This window comes from Crocodylus siamensis, chromosome 5, assembly GCF_052110815.1.
Source record: "Crocodylus siamensis isolate JL-2025a chromosome 5, ASM5211081v1, whole genome shotgun sequence".
In the NCBI taxonomy this organism is placed as follows: Eukaryota; Metazoa; Chordata; order Crocodylia; family Crocodylidae; genus Crocodylus; species Crocodylus siamensis.
The window spans coordinates 120,142,970-120,166,084 of record NC_143399.1 but is presented as its reverse complement, the minus strand read 5'-3'; the positions used below and the strand labels follow the sequence as shown (position 1 = coordinate 120,166,084).

Here is a 23,115-nt window from a genome sequence, read left to right as displayed (position 1 = left end):
ATGCAGGATGTGGAGACTCAGTGGAACTTGAAATATCTGATGCTGGTAAGGCGGGTGGAGCAACAGAAGGCCACCCATGAAATGGCTTTGGTCGGGGAAATTGGGATCAGCGGCCCCTTTAGCAAGACAGAGTGGGATACCACCTCCCAGATTTAGGTGGTCCTCAAGCCATTTCTCGAGGCCACAAAGGGCCTCAGCACTGGTGATGTCCTCTTTAGTCAGGTGATCCCCATAGTGAAGGAGTTTGAGAATTAAATGGAGATGTTTCAGGGGACTGATGTTCCTGGCTGGGGCAAGCTGCTTTCACCAGAGGTGCAGGCACTGGTGAAGCAGCTGAAGGAGGGCATTAAAAAATGGCTGGATCTGTTGTGATCCAGTACAGTCCATGTGCTGCTGGACATGTGCGACCCGAGGGTGAAGGGCAGCATCTGCGGCAGCAAAATCCTCGATTGCTGGATGGAGATGCTGGTGAACAGAGTCAGGGAGGCAGAAGGGCAGAGGCAGGGGTACATGGAAGAGGGGGATCCACTTTCCCATGCCAGCACTCCAACCACAAGCCAGTCTTCTCCACCACAGCCACTGCTAATGTTAGCCAAGGGCATGGCTTCAATGTTGGGGTCCAGAGGCACCAGACCCTACTATCAGGCAGGTAGCGCGGAGACCTTGGTGGCTACCCATCTCACTGAGGATGTAGAACCACTGCATTGTGGCAGCTTGGCCTATTGGGCAGTTCACAGCCAGTTGTGGCAGGATCTGGCCACGGTTGCCCAGGATCCAGCTGTCCATTTACCACTGTTGCAAGCAAGAGGATGTTCAGCATTGCTGGTGATGTTGTGACACCCCACCTCACCTCTTTGTATCCTGGTTTGCTGGAGCAGCTGGTGTTCCTGAAGGTGAACCTCCCACTGGTGGGGTTCCCCAAGTTTCATGTGCAGCTGGACTGAGTGACACCCTCCTCATTTTGCACCTATTTTCTTTTTGTATTTGCTTTCAGAACCTTGAGGTGCACTTTCACAGAAACCCCTGCACCACTCTGCCTGAAACCTGGAGGCCTCATGCCTGCATGAGGGGCTACCATCCCTACTGCATTCATCCCGCTCTGCCTTAACACACACAAGTGATATGAGTTTTGCTTTCAACAGTTTGTGGTGCACTTTCACAGAATCCCCTGCATCTATCTCCCTGAAACTTAGCAGGCTTCATGCCCTCAGAAGGGACTACCATCCCTGCTATTTACATCCGAATCTGCAAAAAAATGACAGTTATAGGTATTTTAGTGATTCCCCATTATAGTCTGTGGCCGAATCTCTGGATCCGAATCAGCTCAATCGAATCAGGGAAGTGATTCAAATCACTGAATCGAATCACTGTCTCTCTAAATTGACCAAATCTGAATTGAATACTTGCTGCTTTGCACAGGCCTAGTATGTACTTATCACCTGTAGTATGGTGGTTCTGCTGCAGACCTGAAGTTTAGAAACTACAAAACACTATGATTTGTAAAAGAAATTTGATGGTTTGTGATCACAGAAATAAAAACTGGTTGTGTGGCATGCATATCAGATAAATACTCAGCCGTAACTTGTCTGATAATGTTTGGCTTGTTTCAGAACAGGAAGCATCAGCAATAAAAAAACTATTGCCATATGGATAGAAAGGGTACTGAAGTAGATGCAGTTTGTAACTCAAGGTAACTTGTTTTACATAGTAACAGTTAGAAACGTCAGTCTGTTAGTTATTGAAAGTGTTCATTTGCAAAAAGAAAAAAAATACTAATGTTCTTAGTTGTATCCTTGCTAACTTCTATCCCCTTCATAATTTTTTCTATGTTCTTTTTCCCAAAATTTCTTTGTGTTTATTCTTTGTTTTGGTGCGTGTAAGTATCCAGCAGAAATTAAAGCTGAGATATAGTCTACATTAGGGCTGTGCAAAATTTTGGCAGCCATTTCATTTTGGGCCATTTTGGTGCCCAAAACACTGAATCCAAATCAGAACAGAAGGCTCAGAAACATCTATGAAATGAAACGAGGCATCCAAAATGTTTTGGAGATGTTTGAGAAAATTTTGGAGTTTCAGAGTTGGGCTTGCAGGGAAACAGCTGTATGCTGCTGCCCTGGTGCGTGACTTGGCTCTGCAGGGAGCAGAAATCTGTTCCAGGGGTTTCCTTGCTACCACTGCTTCGTCCCCAGTGCCCTGGCTGTTCCCTGCCACGTGACCTGGCTCTGCAGGGAGCAGAGATCTGGAGCTACATGGGGTAGGCAGTGGTGGTGAGGAGACCCCGACATGGATCTCTGCTCCCTGCAGAGCCAGGTTGTGTGGCAGGGCAGTGCTGGTCCCTGCTGCGCAACCTGGCTCTGCAGAGATCATAGAACCATGCGCAGGTCTCCTCGCCTGCATGGAGGGCAGCGGCCCTTCCCCTCTCCTGAACGAGCCATCCACAGCCCCATCCAGCTCCCTGCTGTGGCCCTGCAGCCCCTTGCCCCAAACCCCACCTGGCTGGGCTTTGAAACAGATTTGACCAAAAAGAAACAGGACAGTGATCTGAAACACCAAAATGAATCGCTGTCCTCTGAAACAGCCGAATCCAAAACTGAATCGAAACACAGCCATTTTGCACAGCCCTATTCTGCATGCCTTTATATTGCCAGTATTGTAGAGCCAAATCAGTAGGAAAGTTACATACTTGAGGATTGCTATGCCCATGCAATGTGTTCCTCCTTTGCTAAGTAAGAATGTTATACTCAAGAAGCTAATGAAGTGACTGGAAGGTTTCCACATACTTTGACCTTTGCAGTGCTTCCTATTAGGGCAGTGAGGGCCAGTCTTTTTGACAGGTATATCATGCGCAGCCCCTTTGCTCCTAGGGAGAAATATGGCAAATAGAATAATCCATTCATGTTGTCAGCCTTAAAAGAAGCTTTGGTAAAATGGGACAAACCTAGAGCTGTGTAAATAACTGGGTTTTTTGAGTTAAGCAGCCAGACTGGGAAAATAGTTTGAATTCGATTGGAAATATTTTCAATTTTTATTACAGCAATAGGAAAAATGGAAAACTCCTTTGGGTGTTAAACAAAACGTTCTATTTGTTATGACATGTTTGATTTCCATGTACTTGTAAGAAAGGGAAAACAGAAGAGGAGATGGTTCCTTTTTTTCTGGGGCATGGGTCCAGGATATGGGAAAGCTGGATTCAATACCTTCTTTTGCTTTGAGAAATTGAACTTGTAACTCCCATCTCCAGGACAGTGCCACAGTTAGCCTGGCACTGTATGATATTCTGGGCTTGGTTGCTTTTAGCCTCTTCTGTTGATGCTGTCCTACTTCTCAGGTTACCGTTCTAACCACCAGGCAAGAAAGTTATTATCTCTTTTTCAGTGAATATGTACATAGCAGCTAATTGTCCGTCAAGAATGATGGATTTCAGGGAATGTTTACGTGGTCCCCCCGCCCCTCGCGTGCCCTTCGGGGCCGGCCATGTAAAGATTCCCTCTGCTGCTGCATCCTCCAGCCTCCAGGGCAGTGGCTCCCTCCTCCTGCCCGCCTCTGCCTCACAGCAGCCCTGCACCCCCTCCACTTCCCTCACTCCCTCTCCCCGCTACCTCCCCCTCCCCACTGGCTGTTGTTGGGGTCGGGTGGCAGGGGGGCACTGCTACCATGATCCCCCTTCTCTTCCCTCACTTCATTCATTCCCTGCCACTTGGCCCTGACAACAGCCACCACCATGACTCTCCCCGTTCCGCACCCACCCGGGTCCGCGCAGCCTCTGTCCCTCCCTGCCACCTCTCCCTCCCTGCTGGCTGTTATTGGGGCTCACTTCCCGCTCCCTTTCCTTCCTCCCTGCCTCCCTCCCTTCTAGCCCTGACAGCACCCACCACCATGAGCCCTGTGGCAGAAAGCCACCTTGGTTTCTCCCCAAAATCTCTGCCCTGTGACAATGTGATTAGATGGGCCAGCACAGAGGATTCACACCTCAGCCTGTCTCTTTAGGTAACCTGAGCTGGCTGCATTCCTGAGGGAGGGGGGAAACCTGCTCCCTCTGCCTACGTGACTGACATCAGCCACCTGGGTGAGGGGCATCTACCTGGTGGGCTGGAATCTGCCCGGTAACTGGTGATGTATTTCAAAGTGGTTGGCGGACAGCCGACTGGGGCTGGCCTCCACTGGACCAGGTGAAAGAGGTCACAGGGGCTATATAAGTTACGATGGGCTAGGAGGCGGCCTCTTCGGCCATGAGGTGAGGCAGCAGCCATGCAGGGGACACAGAGAAGCTTTACCATCTAAAATTGGCTGTCTCTCCCCCAAAACTCATGAGCAAGGAACCGCCTGCCTCCAGAGGGGAAACTTCACCTGCCTTTGGAAGATGCTTGTGAGTAAGCTACTCGAGATCTGATTAGATATGTAGCTGGGAGTAACCCAGATGCGTGATCAAAAGGCTACCTCAGCCAGACTGTTTGCTCTTTAGGATTTCTAGGCTATTGCTCGATCTTGTACCCTATTTTCACCCTACCCCTGAAGTCTTCCTTTGTGACTGGTGTGGGAGACTTATTGAAGGGTGGGTTTAAATTATGCCTAAGAGACCCCTTAGGTCTGTGGACTAAGGGAGACTATACTTTTTGCCCCTGGACTTGGTGAGGTGCCCCAAGCGCCTGTACTGGATTGAGTACCCGTAGGACATTAGGCCTGTGTTTCCCCAAGGACACAGGGCCAAGAGTGAGTCCATTCTTGGGGTGGTGGCGGCTACGTTACCCCCAGGCTAGCGTATGTGCTCCAGAAAGGGGTCGGACCGGACATAAGGTGCCTCTAGGGAGGCATTCGGAGCCTGGCGCAGGGAGGTGGTCGGGCGCAGGGAGGTGGTCGGCTCAATGCAGGAGCGCCCCCTACTGGCCTGCCACAAGCCCCTCCTTTGCTTCCCCCACCTTGTTCCCTCCCCCTCTCCCTGTCTGCCACCTCCCCCTCTCTGCCGGCTGTGCTGAGGGGCATTGCAGAAGGTTGGCGAGGGCGCGCTACTACCATGACCCACCACTTCATCAGGCAGGGAGGCGTGGGAAAGCCCTGCTGCTTAGGCATCCGGGACATGTTTGCCACTGCCACAAACTTCCCCAGCAGTGGCTCAAACTTGGGCTTGTGCAGCCTGGGCTATGCAGCCAGTTGCTGTCCACGCTCTCAGCAGCACATACAGTTGGCCAAAAGCGTTATGGACAGACAGACATACAGACTGACTAAGCCCTTTATATATATATATATATAATTTTATAAAAAGTGGAACAGCCCTGACAGAGGGGACTGGGGGAGACCCACTACAGTGTACTTATTTGGGACACATGCCTAGAAGGTGGGAGATTTTGGTTCAAATCCCTGCTCAAAATGAAGTAGTCTATGGACTCAGACCAGGGTCTCCAATGTCTTAGAAAAGGGTCCTAATTAGAGGGCTAAAGTATTCTGAAGTGGGCATCTCTCAGTCTCTCTTTTGGCAATGTAGGTCAAATTTACAAATAGTATCTGGATGGTCAGAACTACATTTTTCAGCAAATAAACTGTGTGTGGGAAAAAAGAGCATTCCCTGCCCTAGGAAAATCAGAAGAAACTTATTAAAATCACTATGCCACTTTGAACTGCTATTTGTATAACTATAAATTGAATCTAAATATAAAAGTCCCCTTAAAGAAGACATTTGTTAATTTGTTACAGGGTCATAACTTTAAGATAGACTTGTATTATATTTTTTAGTTGTAATGATATTTAATATTCATATCTATTTTTCTAGGCTTTCAAGACTATGGATGGCTACCTTGTGGTGGGAGCAGGGAATGATCAGCAATTTGTCACTGTGTGCAAGGTAACTACTTTAAATTTACAATATGAAGTGTTGGTACTACGCTAACTTTTGAGTTCTGTAAAAAGAAGGCAATTCCAGTGATGGTTTTTAAATGTTTCATGTTGTAAACATGATTAAAGAGGATTAATAGTATGTTTGGCATAGATATTCAGGACCCAGTGTCCCTTGTAGAAGTCTGTGGGAATTGCAGGTATTGAGCACTTCTGCAAATCAGGCAGTAGGTCTTACAGGGGACTTGGCTGACCAAAACCACTCCTGGCTTGTGGATGGTGAGCTTTGTATAAGTCAAATATCTGAGTTCCTTTTTAGAAATAGGTCCCAGACTGATTCCATTCAATCCATGGTTAACACAGTCATAGGTGGGTGGCAAGTGGGGATTTTCTACTAAAGATCATAGAAAAGTAGGGCTGGTCAACTAGTGTAACCCCCTAGTCAACCTGGTTAAACCATCCCATCCAACCTGCCCTTGAAAATTTCCACGGATGGTGATTCCACAATTTCTCTAGGTAGCCTTTTCCATTGCTTGACCACCCTCTTAGTCAGAAAGTTCCTTCTCATCTCCAATCTAAATTTCCCTTGCTGTATCTTGAGGCTGTTGCTTTTAGTCTTGTCCTCTGTGGTCACAGAGAAAAGCCCATCTCCATCCTCTTCTGTAATTTCCCTTCAGGTATCTGAAGACTGTTAACAAATTCCCACTCAGTCTTCTCTGCTCCAGGCTAAATAATCCTAGTTCTTTTAGTCTTTCTTCATAAATGTTGCTTCTCAGGCCCCTAATCATTTTTGTTGTTCTCTGCTGGAATCTTGTGCACAACCTTCTTGAAGTGTGGGGTCCAAAACTAGACACAGTACTCCAGGAGAGCCACACCATTCCAGTACTCAAGAGTGGAAGAATCACTTCCCTTGATTTGCAAGTGACACTCCTGTTAATAATACCCAATATGCTTTCAGCTTTTTTTTTTTTTTTTTTTTGCAACAAGAGCACGTTGTTGACTTGTATTCAGTTTATAGGCCACTATAACCCCCAGATCCTTCTCTGCAGTACTGCAGCATAGCCAGTCATTCCCCAGTTTGCATTTGTGCATACCATTATTCTGTCCCAAGTACAGGACTTTCCACTTGTCCTTGGTGAATCTCATCTGATTGACTGCGGACCATTTTGCCAGTCTGTCCAGGTCATTCTATACTCTGGAGGGTAGGGTTAGGCTCCAGATTATGGAATCTAGATACAGTTAAGGCTGAAGTATTTAATGCCTTTATTTACTTTGGTTTTCAAAAACGGGTGTAGCCGCAGTTGGTGATGATTGCAGTTGTTTATGCAGTTACCTGATTCAGTTCCTTCAGAATCTTTGGGTGCATCTCATCCAGCCCTGCCAACCTGAAAACATCCAGGTTCTCTAACCTTTGGTCTTCCTCTTACTTTTGACATACTTACAGAATCCCTTTTTATTGCCTTATGTCCCTTGTCAGCTGCATCTCAAATCGTGTGTTGGACCTCCTAATATTCTCTCTGCAAATCTGTGTGATACTCATGTTCTTAGCTAGTACTATGACTGAGTTTTCACATATTATAAGATTCCTTTTTGAGTTTCTACTTATTGAAGAGATTGCTTGTCTCCTATTGCACCTTCTCATTCTTCGGTAGGATTGAGATAATTTGCTCTTTTACTGTTAAGGGGGCCTTCTTAAAGTACAGCCAGCTCTCCTCAACTCCTCCTCCCCTCAGACTCCCATGGGCTCCTGCCCACCAATTCCCTGAGTCTGTTAAAGTCTGCTTTTCTGAAGTCCACTCTTTCTTCTGTTGCTCTCCTTACTTCTGCCCTTCAGAATCTTGAACTCATGGTCACTGTCATCAAAATTGCCTTCCACCTTCTCAACCAACTTCTCCCTCTTTGTGAGCAGTAAATCAAGAAAGGCTTCCCCCCCGTTTAGCCTGTCTACCAACTGTATCAAAAAACTATTTCTAATACATTCCAAGGATTTGCTGGACTGCTTGAGCAGTACTGTGTCTTCCTCCCAATAAATGTCCCAATAATTAAAGTCCCCCAAGAAAACCAAGTCCCATAATTTGAAAGCTTTCATCAGTTGTTTAAAGAAGGCATTATCTACTCCCTTCTCCTGGTTTGGTGGGCTATAGCAGACACCCACCATAACATCACACTTACTCTTCTCTCCTCTGACTTTTACCCAGAGGCTTTCAACAGGCCTCCCTTCCACTTTTGTACCGTGTTTCATAACGTGTACATTGCCTTTGTATATAGAGCAACATCCCTCCCTTTTCTCCTCATCTATCCTTGCTGGGCAAGATATACCCATTCATGATCATATGATCATATTCCAGTTATGTTAATTATTCCAGTATTTGGGGCATTTGGGTGCCTGCCACATTAAGAGGTCAGGCAGTCTGCAGAGCCATCAGCAGGTCCCCAATTAATAGGTCAAGGCTAGTTGTAGAATCAGTTGACCCAGGGAGCCTGCAGGTGAAGCTAGGCCTGATGAAGGGAGTCACCTGATTGGAGGAAGGCTGGGTTTAGGCAGGGCATAAGCCCAGACCTGAGAGTAGGCTGGCAGTAACATCTTGAGAGCTGGTGAAGGACCACCGCCCAGCAGAAAGGCTGCAACTCCTGAATGCCAGCAAGGAAAATAATATATGAAGTGGTGTGTAGGTTTGGATAGGAACTAAGGGGATGGAGGAGGTTCCTAGGGACCCAGTGTGGGATCCAGGGCCCTGAGAGAGGGGCTGGGTGTCTGTGGGCCTGTTGAGGAGCCAGGTGAGCCCTGAGAGGGGCTAAGTGTTTAGGAGACTTAGTGAAGGGTCTGGGTAAACCCAGTTTGTGGGGCAGAGTGTTGGAATCTATTGCGGGGTCCAGGTGAGCCCAGAGAAAGAAGGGGCTATGCTAGTGAAGATTTATGGAGGGCTCCAGGTGAGTTTGGAGAGTGTATGATCCGTGGAGGGGCCTGAGAAGGCAAACCCATAGAGAAGAGAGGACTGACAGCTAGAGGACTGACTCTGGGAATCTCAGTTGGCCTGTATGGGCCAGGAGGGGCCGGAGGTTGAAACAGACCATGGCAGAGACTGCCAGAGCTGGGTGAGCCTGGAGTTCTTGATTGGTGTGAGGCAGGGCCAGGGCCTAGGAGAGGACAAAGGTCCTTGTGTGACCACATCCAAGAGGAAGGGGTCAAGGGGCGTGCAGCTCAGGATGACTATGGCTGGTGCTAGGCCATCTGAAGAGAAGGGATCAAGAAAAGGGGTCTGAGAGAGAGCCAGGGGCCAGAGATGAGTGAGGGCATGGATGTAAGATGGAACCAGGGCCAGGGGGCCTGGAGGTTGACAGCCTGAGAGGGGCATAGGATATCCAGGGGGAGCTCAGAGAGGGACAGGTAAGATCAGGAAGGCCTGAAGACTGGTTTTGGGTAAGACCTGAAACTGTACCCTGTTGGGGCTGGTTAGTGTGGTGGGGCTGCCTGTGGCAGTTTAGCCTCTCTGAAATACCATGCATGGGCTGATCCAGGTAAAGGTAAGTATGGGGCACTGGAAAGCCTCAGCGACCACTGCCTTGTGGGTTACCCCATGGAGGGGGAAGGCTGAGGGAGCACACCCTGACAGAAAAGTGCCAAGTGGAAAGATCAGGACTATGTGGGTCGAGGCCCAGAGAGGGGACAGGGAAGATCAGGACCAGATGTGAGGATATGAGTCTAGAGGCGCAGCAAGGGCCAGGGAATAGTGTAGTGGGACCAGAAGGGTCCAACAGCCCAGCAAGGGGCTGGGAATAGAGTGCAGCCTAGTAAGGAGGCCAGGAATAATGTGGGGACAGGACAGGCCTAAGGCCCTGGAGAGCAGCTGGGAAAGTAGAGGACCAAAAGAGTCCAGAACAATAGACCAAAGGGGCTGGTAGCCCAGAGAGGGGGCTGGGAGAGAGACTGAGGGGCTTGGTAGCCCAGGTAGGGGTTGTGTGAGACCGAGTGGTCTGAGGGGCCAGAGAGGGGCCAGAGGAGAGACTGTAGGGGAGTGGAGGCTGGGGACAAATGGGGAGCAGAGGCTGGGAGGAATGGGGACAGATAGAAGACAGAGGTGGCAGGAGGCCAGGTATAAGCAGGGAACAAGTTGCTTGTCCTCCCTATGCCATCTGCTCCCCTGCAGTGCAGAGGATGAATTAAAGATGACCCTCCAATAAATAGAATCTGAACATAGATTTCATAGACATTTGGGCTGGAAGGGACTTTGGAGGATCATTGAGTCCAGCCCTCTGCCCCGGGGGCAGGAAGTCAGCAGGGATCATAGGATCCCAGCAAGATAAGCATTCAAATGTGTCTTAAAGGCGTTGAAAGTGGGTGCTTGAACCGCCTCTGGCGGCAGTCTATTCCAAACCTTGGGGGCTCGGACAGTGAAGAAGTTCTTTCCTATGTCCAGCCTGAATCGGTTGCAGCGGAGTTTGTGACCATTCGATCTTGTCACCCTGATAAATTTATAGGTGGCCACCAGATCACCCCTGAGCCTGCACTTGTCCAGGCTGAAGAGCCCCATGGCTCTCAGCCTCTCATTATAAAGTCTGTTTTTCTGACCTCTGATCATGCACGTGGCTCTCCTTGCACCCTCTCAAGCTTCTCCACATCCGTTTTGAATTGCGGAGCCCAAAACTGGATGCAGTACTCTAGCTGCGGCCTCACCAAGGCCGAGTACAAGGGGAGAACGACGTCCTGGGATTTGCTTGAGAAGCATCTATGAATGCAAGCCAACGTTTTGCTCACTTTACTAGTTGCAGCATCACACTGAAGGCTCACATTCATCTTGTGGTCAGTCCTGACCCCTAAGTCCCTTTCATCTGTAGTGCTAACCAGTGTATCACTACCAAGCCTATAAGCATGCTGCAGGTTTTTCCTCCCAAGGTGGAGAACCTTGCATTTTTCGGTGTTGAACACCATCAGGTTCTCGTCCGCACATTTCCTGAGCCTGTCAAGATCCACCTGGATCACCCTCCTGTCCTCAGGTGTGGATGCTTTACCCCAGAGTTTGGTGTTGTTGGCAAACTTGGCCAGTCCGCTTCTGACACCAATGTCCACATCATTGATGAAGATGTTAACTAGTATAGGCCCCAGGAGAGAGCCTTGAGGGACCCCACTGGTTACAGTGCACCATGACGATTGGCTGCCATCAACCACCACCCTCTGGGTCCTACCACAGTGTCAGTTCCCCAGCCAATGGATCGTGGTGAGGTTGAGGCTGCTGTTAGCCAGTTTAGGCAAGAGGTGATCTTGGGATACCAGATCGAAGGCTTTTTTTAAAGTCAAGATATACAACGTCAATCTCTTTCCCCTTGTCCAGGTGATAAGTCACCTGGTCATAAAAGGAAATGAGATTGGTCAGTCATGATGCTCGCCAGCTCCCTGAGTACCCTTGGGTGTAACCCATCAGAGCTGGCTGACTTGAAGGTATCCAGCCTGTCAAGGTGTTCCTTCACGAGGTCAGCTTTGATGAACATAAAAACATATAACAAACATACATTTTCCATGTATAGAATCTAACATTGGGGGTCATCTTAGATTCAAGTAAATGCGGTACCTTGTTTTTCCATTGGTTCTTTTTGTCTTCTTTCTGCTTCTTCTGCAAAACTAATAATTTTAATATAACAAAAGCCTTTGTCTGTCTGTCTGTCTGTAATGCTTTGGGCCAACTGCGCTTGCACCTTTTGAGAGGGCACTTGCTGATTGGCTGCAAGGGCTCAGAGCATTACAGACGGAGTGAGCAAGGCAGCTGCCACGCCGCACCTCCCCCCCACCCCCCACCAACAGCTGGCAGGGAGGGGGGGCAGCAGGGAAGAGGGGAGGCAGGGAGTGGGGGATGTTGTCTGCCAGCAGGGGATGAAGAAGTTGTGGGAGGGCACATGGAGCTGGGTGAAGTGGGTGCATGGGGCTGGAGGTAAAGGAGCAGCACCGGGGGGCACTGGATGGCAGCACTCTGTCATCATCATTGCGCGCCCCCCCCCCCCCAATGTTGGGAAATTTGCTAGTATGAGAGAAGCAGCCAAATTTCTTAACACATGGGATTTGAATGAAAAGCTATCCATCCCTGCTATAAATGAATGTTTGAGCACAAGCTGTAGTAGATCCCAGCTTCTTTTCAGGGTTAGGTTCATTACTCATCCTGTGAAGATGAGGTTTTGCAACCTAACTAGAGGTGTAGATGGCCATAGTAAATAGCTGTGCAAGATGGGTGAGATGTTTGCTGCAGCTTTAATTTCAAAGTGTGCTGCTTCTCTAGTCAGCTGTGCAGGACCACTGACGAACTCTACCTAATGCAGTGCCCTTTGAAGTAGAAGCCACAGCAAGCAGTTGAGCAGCTTGTTCTTAATTAAGCACCCTGCTGTGAACCACCTATCCCTGCAAGAGAATCTGCTTCTGCTGTCCCACTTCAGTCATGCATAAAGTAGTGCTATGTGAACCTCTAAAATGTCAGTTTGAAGGGCATTCCAAAATGTGGTCGTCTATCCTGGCACTTACTAGAATCTTGTTGGGCTGTCAAACCTAAGTGAGTAAGTATTATTTTCCTGGTTTTGGTTGTGTTAGATTAATGCTTTACACTTCTGGATGTGTTGATTTCCAAAGACCTTAAAGTACATTATTAAACATAATACCATGAAGTATTGAGGGGCACCCACACCCTTTGTCTCTGGCCTGCTTAATAGCAACCATAGTGTGCTGAGTGTCTCCCTTCCCAGATTTAGTTGTCTAACTACTTGGCTATTGGAAGTAAGAGGGGCTCCATTATCTGCATTTGTGAATACTCTCTTCTGCTCTGAAGCTGGCTTTTCAGTGAAAAAACATTATTTGCAGGAAAAAAAAATCCTGAAATCTGCTCCACTTTCTACTTTTAAGACAGCTTCATGAGAACTTTATTATAACAAATGGACCTAAAAAGATGCATGATACAAACAGTAGATGCTGGAATTACAACTTCCACAGTTAGAAAATGCAGAGGCATACAACAGAGTTAAAAATTCCTGTACTTGAGAGAGGCAAGAGAGTTCAATTCTTGAGCAAAAGTTCTGCTTGGGTTTTATTCTTAGAATGTTTCTGTCCTTAAAGAGTAATGACAGACACAGACTGAGGCTAGGATGCTCAACAACTGAGTAGGAGGCCTAGTTTAAAGTTAAATAAAGTGTTATAAAAACTGTTAAAGGCTAAGTTGAAGGTGACTGATGGAACTAAAAAACTTAGTAAAGGGGTAGAGGCAATGAATGGAGAGAATTAATAATTACAGGGAAGCCCCAAACACTTAAGAGGCAAGAGGAACCCTCAGTAAATATAGATAACAATTCAAATATTTGAACTAGTATCAAGGAACCTTATTATGAAGGGTCAATGCTTAAAAAATGGAACATACGGAAGCTGTTACCCCTGAAGACATTTGCTATGGGGATGTAACAGCCAACCTAAAGCTGTAAATGATTGCAGACTTTCTGCCAGTACCATATGTTTTGGACAAGTAATCAGCAAGGAGGGGGAAAAAAGCCAAAATTATTTGTTACAGTAGTTTTCCCTGGTTTTGAAAATAAAGAAAATAAATCCTTTTGATATTTGATTAATAGCTGAAGACTTTTTGTGATGCCTCTCTATTTTTTATAGACCATAGTATAGGCAAAACGCATTTTACAGCGGTCAGCAATTAATAAAGTATGTTCTTAAGTGTGGCTGCTTTGATTTCTAAAACAAGACTCATCTCAAGTGGGCTAATGTATATAACAAAGGAAAATGTGCACACTTGTGCCTATTTTGAAAAAGACCAGCCCAACATATAAAATCTAAACATCAGTTCTTAGATCTGCATTTTAAATCAGCCGACTGAATTAAACAGATGATTGAAGGAGGTGTTGTGGAGCTTTGGGGGAACCATTTTGATTTCAAAACAATCAGTAAAATAAAATAACTGCACGTAAAAAAATAACAACTGCCTCATACTTCTTTTGTCATCCATAAAAAAGCGAGAGGAACCAGGCTATGTTTCTATTTGCATAATATAGGTGGATGTTAATTAAAAAAAGCCCCTGAAACTGAAATCAGTATAGCATGATGAGGCATTCCCATAAGTTTTAACTGGGTTTGAGAGTAAGACTGATGAGCAGTGAAACTATTCCAGTCACAGCTTGAAAACTCTATTATGATACACAACAACAAAGACTTATTTGTATTAATAAAGACAGTGCTTACATAGCCTTGGATTCAAGGGAAAACAGGTCCACTGGCCAGGTTTCTCCCTGGGGGACATTCTCTGATATGGTTCCTTTTTTCTCTGAACTTCAGGGAAGTCCAAAAATGTGCGGTTTAACCATGATAATATACTTAAAATGGAGTTTTCTATATTTGGTTATGCTTTGGCGCTACACCACTCCTTTTTCATGCAGTGTGAATTTGGTGTTGCTGACAGTTAGTAAGTTGTAGTTGCTTTTTAATCCACAGAGGATATACAGCATGGGCAGCTTTCCTCACATTTTCTAACAATATGATTCTGATCTAATTTGAAGGGACCACCTATTGTGACAGTTCATTGTTCATGCCTGTTCTCTTCTTTCTGGGTGAAACTGTAGTTCGATAGAATGGAAGTTTTGCTATTAACTTCCATGGAACATGGATTTTACTCTTTGTATTTAGATGGCTGATAAGGCTGCAAGTTAGAGCAAGTGCTGATGTTGTTGTTATCAACAGTCATTTACTTGGAAGTGGACCAAGACCACATCTTGTTCATCCAGCCATGAACTGGTAATGAATTTCATGAAATGGTAATGACTTCAGTCGCTGCCAGTCTGGTATGAATTAGTAGAAACTAAAGGTTAGAGGTCAGATCTAGAAATGTCAGTACCATCCAAGTATCACTTTTGTGATAGTAATAGATGTGAGACTTTGGAAAAGACGCTATATAAATTGTTACATCTTCGGACAGTGATTGCTTGCAATGACTATGTGAACTCAGGTTAAGTACAGTAGTGGAATATTGTGTGTGTGAAAGCAAGGCTAATGGAACACAAATCTTGCTGCTCCTTTTAGAGATTTTCTTCTCCTTTACCCTGTTACTAATATGACATACGAGTTTTTTTTATTTAATCTCTTAGAAATTATATCAGCTATTAAAATATGTATTACAAACAAATAGGGGCATTAATAGAGAGATTGTATGGTAGATTTCAGTAGACCATATGTCCTTCTGCCCCATAAATGCTGCTATAAAACTGCCAGACTCTGTCTCCACATTTTTATAGTCATTTTTCAGTCTTAATTCCACTTTGTCTGTGAATAATAGTAACATTTCTAAGTTGTCGGGTGGGAGTTACTTACAGAAGATATATTTCTCCTGGAGGTTACAACACCATTTTTCTTTATTAATTCTTCATGAGGAAATGATGAGCAGAAAATATGATACCTTGGTAGAAAATCTGTTTCCTTCTTATGGTTCTTGTATTATCCTGAATATTCATAAGGGTAATACAGGAGTAGTTAAAGAATGTGGAAGATAATTCAAGGCATGATGGAAAGATTGCAAGAATTCACCCAGCCTTTGGACCACTATTCTTTGCTACTCATCTGTGTGGGTACAAAGCATACTGCCAGGAACGATCTTGAGCAGTTCAGAGGACAGTGTGAGCATGTGACCTTAAGAAGGAGGAGAACTGGAATACACTAGACAGCTAGAAGCAATTAATTGATTTCAGGCTCTTGGCTGCTGGTTAATCAGTGGATAGGAGACACCAGAAGCAGACTTCATTGGCCAGAAGGCAGGAGCCACCCAGCCATAAGGCTTGAGCTCCCATGACCACCACACACTGAAGGAAGAGGAATTGGATAGTGGTGGTTGGGAACTACCAAGAGAGGGGTGGAAGTACCTAATTGTTGTCCAGACCTGTAATCTTGCAGGTTGTATTACATGCATGGATGAACATGAATTCAGGATATGATATAGAGATTGCCCAAACTCAACCACCCCTCAGACCATTGTCCCTTCCTACTCATCCATGTGGGCACCAGTCATACCATCAGGACATTCCAAGGCTCTTGGCAGCAAGATAAAGGGACTTGTGGCACAGGTAGTTCTCTTGTCAGTCCTTCCTATTGACGGTGAAGTCCTGGCAGGGACTATCACATAATCAAACCTGTGTATGAAGGTGGTGGCAGCAAGAAGGTTTTGGCTTCTTCAAGAAGAACGATGATTGCTATGCAGGGATAGGATCCATCTGAGGAAGTCTGTAAAAACATCTCTGGGCATAATTCAGCTGCACTGGTGGGGACAGCCTTAAGCCACCCTCTGGGGGAGGGTGAAATAAATACAGTATCTCCCTCTGGATTTTCTGGCTGTATCATAAACCTCAAATATAATTGATATATCTTTGTTGTGATGTATAACTCGGATATAACTTTCTTTCAGTGCTTCATTTGAATGTCTCGCCTCTCCCTCTACCCACAACATAGTAACTTGCTTTTTAATGTACTGGGCTGTATGTAGGACAATAATGAGAATGTTGGCAGTTAACTAGATTTAGGACCAGTTTGTGCTCTTGTCTCTTCTACTTGCTTATGATGCTACATAGGTAACTTCTGTTACTCTCGTTCTTTTTTCATCTTTTTTTAAAAACAATGGTTAACTAAGAGTGTGTCTCGAAAGTTGTCTTATGTCCATATAAATGTCCTTGGTTAAACAAACAGTCTTTATGTTACTGCCAAACATGTTTCTTAATCACCACATTTTTTTAAAATTTAGATCCTGAATTTGCCTGAAGTCAGTAAAGATTCAAGATATAAGACGAACAAGCTCAGAGTGCAGAATAGAAAAGAGCTGATTGAAATATTATCAGCCCGGTAAGTGTATTAAATTGGAAAATATTACTTTAATGCATTAATCAACATACCATTGTGTATAAACTGTGTCGTCTTTTGCCAAGATTGCCACTTCCTTTTTATCTTTTGGAGTACTTTTTGTAATTTAGGTTACTTATTACTCTTTCAGTCATTATCCATGGTTGTGTCGTGTTAACAGAAAGATGCTGATTTTTACTTAAAAAAATGTATTGACATTTCTAGATCTGACCTCTAACCTTTTTCTTTGAAACATATAATTCTATCATCTCATAAGAAAGATGCCTACTACTACTACTAGTATTGCTTTTTAGCTTTTGTATTTCATTTAGAATATTTTTAGGTAAGCAGGCAGCTAAGCAGTAGTTTCACGTGCTAAGACCATTTTAACTTACCTTCCATGACTTCCATAACTTGAATCCCAGTTAAGAAGTAAGCATGTTCCACTCTGGACCTGAGGCCCTTGAAGTTAAATTTGCTTCCTTTTGTAACAGGAGTTTAGAGTTTGCCTTGAGGACTGTTCAAGAATCTCCTACCTTAGATATCTGGAACTGTTTTTTTTTTTTTTTAAGGTTCTCTCTCTCTCTCCTTGGATACCTTCATGGATAAATTCTTTGTTGTGCTTTTGTAGAAAACATTTGTTGACCTAATTGATCTATACCCAGCAGTTAAGGGTCAGTTTCCTAAAGAGAATTCTCATAAGATTCCCAAAGAATTTGCAATGTACCCGTCCTCCTAGTATGTTTGAGAAGATCTCATGTCTTTGGATTGCCCTCTATTTAGCTGAAGAAGGGGGTTATCATGAAACAGGAGGTACCCAGGACCAGCCATTTGCTTTGTATCCAGTTCTAGATGAGAATGCAAGCTGTATAACCCAGCCCACACATCATTTCAGCATGTCTCAGGACTTGTTTGTGATGAATAGCAGAGGCATTTTGTCTTATTGTTAATAATCCAAAAAAGTCACGTAATAATTTTGATATTTTAAAGCTGGGGCATGTCAGTTTTTATTTACAAATGAATATTTATTCTCTGTCTTTCAAGCAGCCAATTATTTCTGCACTAGCAAATCTTAAGCCATGTGTTTACTCTTTTTAGTTCATCTAGAAAAGGTAAACTCTTATATAAAGCCTATTTTTCGCAGTTCATATGTAATGTAATTACTTGGAATGCAATTACCTCCTTTTGTATTTCTTTGCACTTGTTGCACTTTGCACAGGTTGGTGCTGGGCCTTGTCCTCTTCCACCTTAACGACTGCTGTGCCCCTTTCTTTCCCACCTGGTCAAATTGGGGGCATGCCACTCGCTTCCCCTGTATAGCTGGTTTGGGGCCATGCCATACCCCCTTCTCCTTCATGGGGCTGAGCCATGCCCCTTTTCCTCATACCCAGCCATGCTGGGGCAGGCCATGCCTCCTTCCTCCTGTGGGTTAAGTTACACCCACTTAGGGTAGATTGGGGCTGGGTTATGCCCCCTTCTCCCTCCCAGGGGAGGGTAGGTTGAGGCTGGACCATGCCCCTTCCCACTTGGGGGTGGATCAGGACTGGGTCATGCCCCTTTGTCCCTCCACCCCTGGGGCTGGGCCATGCCTCTTTCTTCACAAGTCTGGATTGGGGCCAGGTTGCCCCACATCCCACTTTAGGCCACCAGACAGAGTCCCATCATGCCTACCCTGATTGCTGGATTGGGTCCAGTGACCAGACCCAGCCCATGGTAGGACTGGGCACTGCCCACCTGTCCTGCTGGATGAAGAGGTTGAGCATCACTGACTTAGACAACCACACAGTTACAATCTCTGCAGAAACCTGCAGAGGTCAAGCAATGTGTTATATATGTTGGAGGTGAGAACAGCCTAGCTATCTCGGAGAGCTTTTCTTGCTTAAACGAGAAACAGGCTGATTACAGGTGACTGACAATTCCAAAGTCATGTGCATACAACCAGCCCTAAGAGTTCATTCTTGTCCACTGTGCCTGATAAGACACCATCAGGTTCTGAGAATGGTGTCTCTGCCTTCCTGGCATACCTTACTCACTCCAGCTTCCTGGGAGGCACAACACTTGAAGTCTGATATAAACAAGAAGTTCGCTACTCAGGTTGAGTGGTTTCTTAAGAAAGCTGTGGTAATTTTGCTTTTCTCTGCCTCTTTCGTGGCAAAAAAGATGAAGCTTCGTGTTCCACCGATGATAAAGGTCATGGAGTCCTTGATGCTTTTCATTCAATACCAATAGTCATCTGGGAGATCAAACAGCACAGAGTTCATTAAATGTTAGCAATTTGTAGTTGGCTCACTAGTTTTTCAACTCAGTCCTCCTAAATCTGGTGTTCAAATTCCTATCTCTGCTGGATTTCCTGTTATAAGGCCAAAGTCAGAATACTCCTATACTACAGTGACTGTGGGCCTTATGTATAGAAATCCCACAATACCCAACACAGTGTGAATTTTGTGAGCTCAGACAGCCTCATCCAGCCATACTTATGAGAGTTGTTAGACTTGGAAGGAGGAAGCAAAGTGGGACAACACATCCCAGTTGGGGGCATACAAAGCTCTCAGTCCTAAGTTTATGAAAAAAGGGCTGGCAGAAGACTTAAACCTCTTGATTGACTACTTTCTATCGATCTTGTCCCTGAGGGAAGGGAAGGGATCGGATCAATGTTGAACTATTACTTTGGGCCTGTTCAAACAGATTTACCCGTGAGTCCAAATGGGGCCAGAGCCTGTAAGGGGCCTCTGCAGGAAAATAGTCCTGGCATGACCTATGAAGAACTGGAAGTTATTTCATTTGTGTTTGGGGTCCATTTTGATCATCAGTAAGTGTAGACAGCCTGGAGTTCTATGGACCCAGCCTTAGGGGTATTTACACTACCTGTAATCAGACTGGAGGGTGATTGAGCACACAGCCCTATCATGCCCTTGTGGGTACCGTGGTGGAGGAGTGCTGTGATAAGGCACTTTATGCATTTAATCTCTTCATCTAGTTTCATATATTTCTTAACCAGGTAGATTGCATCATAGCATGTCAACTTTTACTTAGGTTGTTTCCAGGAATTTTAATGAAAGTCACTTGGACAATCATAAGCCCTCAGTGAGGGAAACCTTTGACACCGTGTGGAAAAAATTTTCCTTGTCAGTGTCTACCAAATATAATAATTTTTTAGCTTCCTTAATCCCTTTAAATTTGAATTGCTTGTTACCACACAGGCACTATGGAGGTTGGGGTTTTATTTTGTTTTTTGTTTTTTGGTTTTTTTTTGTAGTGCTGCAACTGTCCATCTGGCAGCCATATCAGTTTAAAACACAAGTGTTTTGTGAGCCCATCTGGCAGTAATATCAATTCTAATGCAGAGATTTTCATAGTATATTATTTCATGAAGAGTCACTAGCACTGAACAAGATACACTATTTGAATAAGGAAAAAAAGTATTATCCTTAAAGTTATTTTTTCCCTATATGTTAATTTGTCTCCTTCACCCCAGAACTTCTGTCAGGTTTCCTGATCCATATTTAAAGAAACTACGCCAATCTCCTCTCCCTTTCTATCATTATTGAAAAGTAGTTAATGTTTTTGCATCTACGTGTGAGCAGTGACATTCTTCGAATTTTATCTTAGTGCTTAGAAAACTGATGGGATCGCTGTTTTGTGGAGATAAATAAAGCTGTTATTTTGAATTTAGTTCGGTTTTAAAACATAGCATTAATCTTTTGACATTATGGCTCTGTCTGGTGCCAAGTTTGGGTGAGTTGTGCTGCTGTCTTTGATTTCTGATCCTTGTAGTTATTTTTGAATGTCATGTCTAGATGGACAATATTTGAAAAAGAAAGCTGACATCCAACAAACAGTTAGTTACCCTTGAGTAGCTTGCCAGTGTTTTCTGATTCATTTTTATATCTGTAGCTATTAGTTCAAATTGCCTCTCTACTGTCTCAATTACTGTTTTACATCTTGCCTGCCAAAGTTTATGCGCTTTTCTATTAGCATCATTTAGGCTGAATTTCCATGTAATTTATGTGTGAGTGCAGATGCTGCCTGTGCATACACTTTCAGTGTAGATGTATCCAATAGTATGCTATTATGTCATGTTATTGTGAATTCATCTGGCATTCGGTATTGGAACACTGATTGTAACAAACATCTTTGGCATTCTAGGGGAGGTTACATATGTTTGCATATTCATTTCATGGTAACTTTGTTTTTATTCAGTAACGGAGAGTTCTTTGTTCAGTAAAACTGTTCTGTAAAGCAAACTTTCTGTGTAGGCATTTGGAGATTTATGTGAGTGTGTCTTGCCATCATTCCTCAGTACTACACAAGTTCAAACCTGAGGGGCTTTCCATTTATTTCTATCTCGTCTTCCCTGTCCCATTAAGCTATTAGTGTTTTAGAAGCTGTTAGTATGTACACAGTAGTCCCTTGCAAGTATCTTCTGTTTTTTAGAGGTTTGAGTTTAGGTTATATTTTGGCCATGTAGCTTCTGACTGCCATGTTGGAGGAAGTCGGTGGACCCTGACCACGCTAGGGATGCAAGGTTTCACCAAATACATAGAAGAGGTTCTAGCCTCTCCTGGAATGGTAAGGCTCTCAAGATCCTGGCTTCCAATAATGGAAGCAAGGCTGAAAGCCTAAACCCCACAGAGGGACCAGGATCTCTCAGATCCTCACTCACATGGGAGAGGGGCTCATGCACCCAGAGGGACAGAGGCTCCCTCATGTTCTGGGCACCTGCTTGACTTGTCATTAGAATATTGTGTTCAGTACTGTTTCCTCAAAGGGAAAGCTGATCCCATTCTCTGGCTGGGGTAAATATAGTGTAATTAAGATTCTTTCAGGGTTTGGTCAGAACCATGATTTAAATACAAAGGAAACATTGGTAGAATTTATCAACCTTAAGAAATGCTGTTTTTTAAGCAGGGCAGGAGGCTGTGTCTTGGGAACCCCTAGCTCAAGTGACACCAAATTCAGATCAGTAGCTTTCTTCTCTACTTCCATGAGGCACAGTAAACTTCAAAGCAATCTGAGCACGCTTGTGGATACTAGAGTCCTTGGAAAAGTTGACCTTTAAACAGAAAGAATGCCTTTACTGGAACATTCATGGAGAGAACTATACAGCCTGACACACTAGTTTTGGGAGACGTGACCTGCTGCTTTCATCTCAGTGGATCTTTTCATTCCCCGTTTCCTATGCCAAGTCTTGAGAACCTGTGGTATGCGTCAGGCGCACCTGTCCTTGACTATCCAAGATAGTGCTGTGTGCATGTTACACAGCTTATTCTCAGTTTACTTCCCACGTAGAGAAGCAGGGCTTCTCTAGATGCCAGGTAACACGAGTTAGGATTCAGATTTTTTTTTTATAAATTTAAATTTTCCATATTACAAGCCAAAGTAGCCAAAACAAATTCCAAACCCGAGAATCAGTCCAGAACCGTATGTAGCCCTACTGCCAGCAAACATCCTCCACCCCCACCAGGGGCTTCAGATATTTCCAACGTCTTTTGGCAGGCATCCTATGTGCAGGCCCAAGCCCAGAGGCTCGAGGTTCAGATGCCCGCAAGTTTTGCTTGCCCTCAGGCTGCAGGAGCAAGCTAAGGAGGAGCCTCCCATTTCTATAAAATGGGCATTAAGCCCCAACACCTCAGTGGGTACTAAACCACACCAGAAGAAGTTATTTCTGGGAACACTTATGGCAAGGGACTCCTACATCCCAGAGCATGTGTGCACAAGGAAAAAAGGCTTAGACCATCCCACTCAGACTCTGGCTCCATTGGGAATGAGAGAGCGAGTTTCAGACCTCTGCACTGGATAGACAGGGCTTTTGGATCCCAGCATGTGAGGGAGAACAAGAACAGTGATGGACTCTCAGCAGCGGAGATTGTTGGTCTGATGAACACCCCTAATCTCCACACATGCCCTGGTACACTTCCCATATCAAGTTCTACTTCTTCCAACCCTATCTCCTCTCCTCCTGCAGTGTTCCTCCCCACAATTCCTTTTCCCTTATTCCCCACACTTTTCCACTCCACTTTATTCCCCATTGCACTCCCTGTACTGTCCCACCAAACATTTGCATGTGTCATTTATTTTCTTTTCAAAAAAGAGTTTCAGTGCCTTCTGAATTTTCTGCTGTACTCAGATTGTTTCCCCAAAACAAATACGGTAATAAATCTTTGACCGAAGCAGATTGTAGGAAGATGCCGCTCTTGTTAGATTTCTGCCAAGAATCAGATTTAAAACGCTACTAGCAGGGTATAGGTCAGGGTCAGTGGCTACTGCACATCCCCTGAGAGGCCCAGTTCATGTGAAAACTGGCAGACCAGAAAGCGTTTTGGCTACTCTGTCTAAGCATGCATAATGTAAGCCATTTGAGTTGTGAGTTAGGCTGACCATACTTGAGCCCATTCTTTTTTCTGAATTCTACGTTGAATTTTGCTTTCCTAAATAAAGAGTGA

General features: G+C 44.8%; 1 protein-coding gene across 2 annotated transcripts in view; it reads left to right on the top strand.

Annotated features, from left to right (window-relative positions):
* Window positions 1-23,115, top strand: part of SUGCT (succinyl-CoA:glutarate-CoA transferase) — a 538,710-nt gene that overhangs the window by 217,685 nt on the left and 297,910 nt on the right. For both annotated transcript variants that reach the window (XM_090050066.1, XM_090050065.1), the window contains 2 exons: window positions 5,765-5,836; window positions 16,578-16,675. In XM_090050066.1, the coding sequence (XP_089906192.1) occupies window positions 5,765-5,836; window positions 16,578-16,675 (170 nt within the window). The remainder of the gene's footprint in view (window positions 1-5,764; window positions 5,837-16,577; window positions 16,676-23,115) is intronic.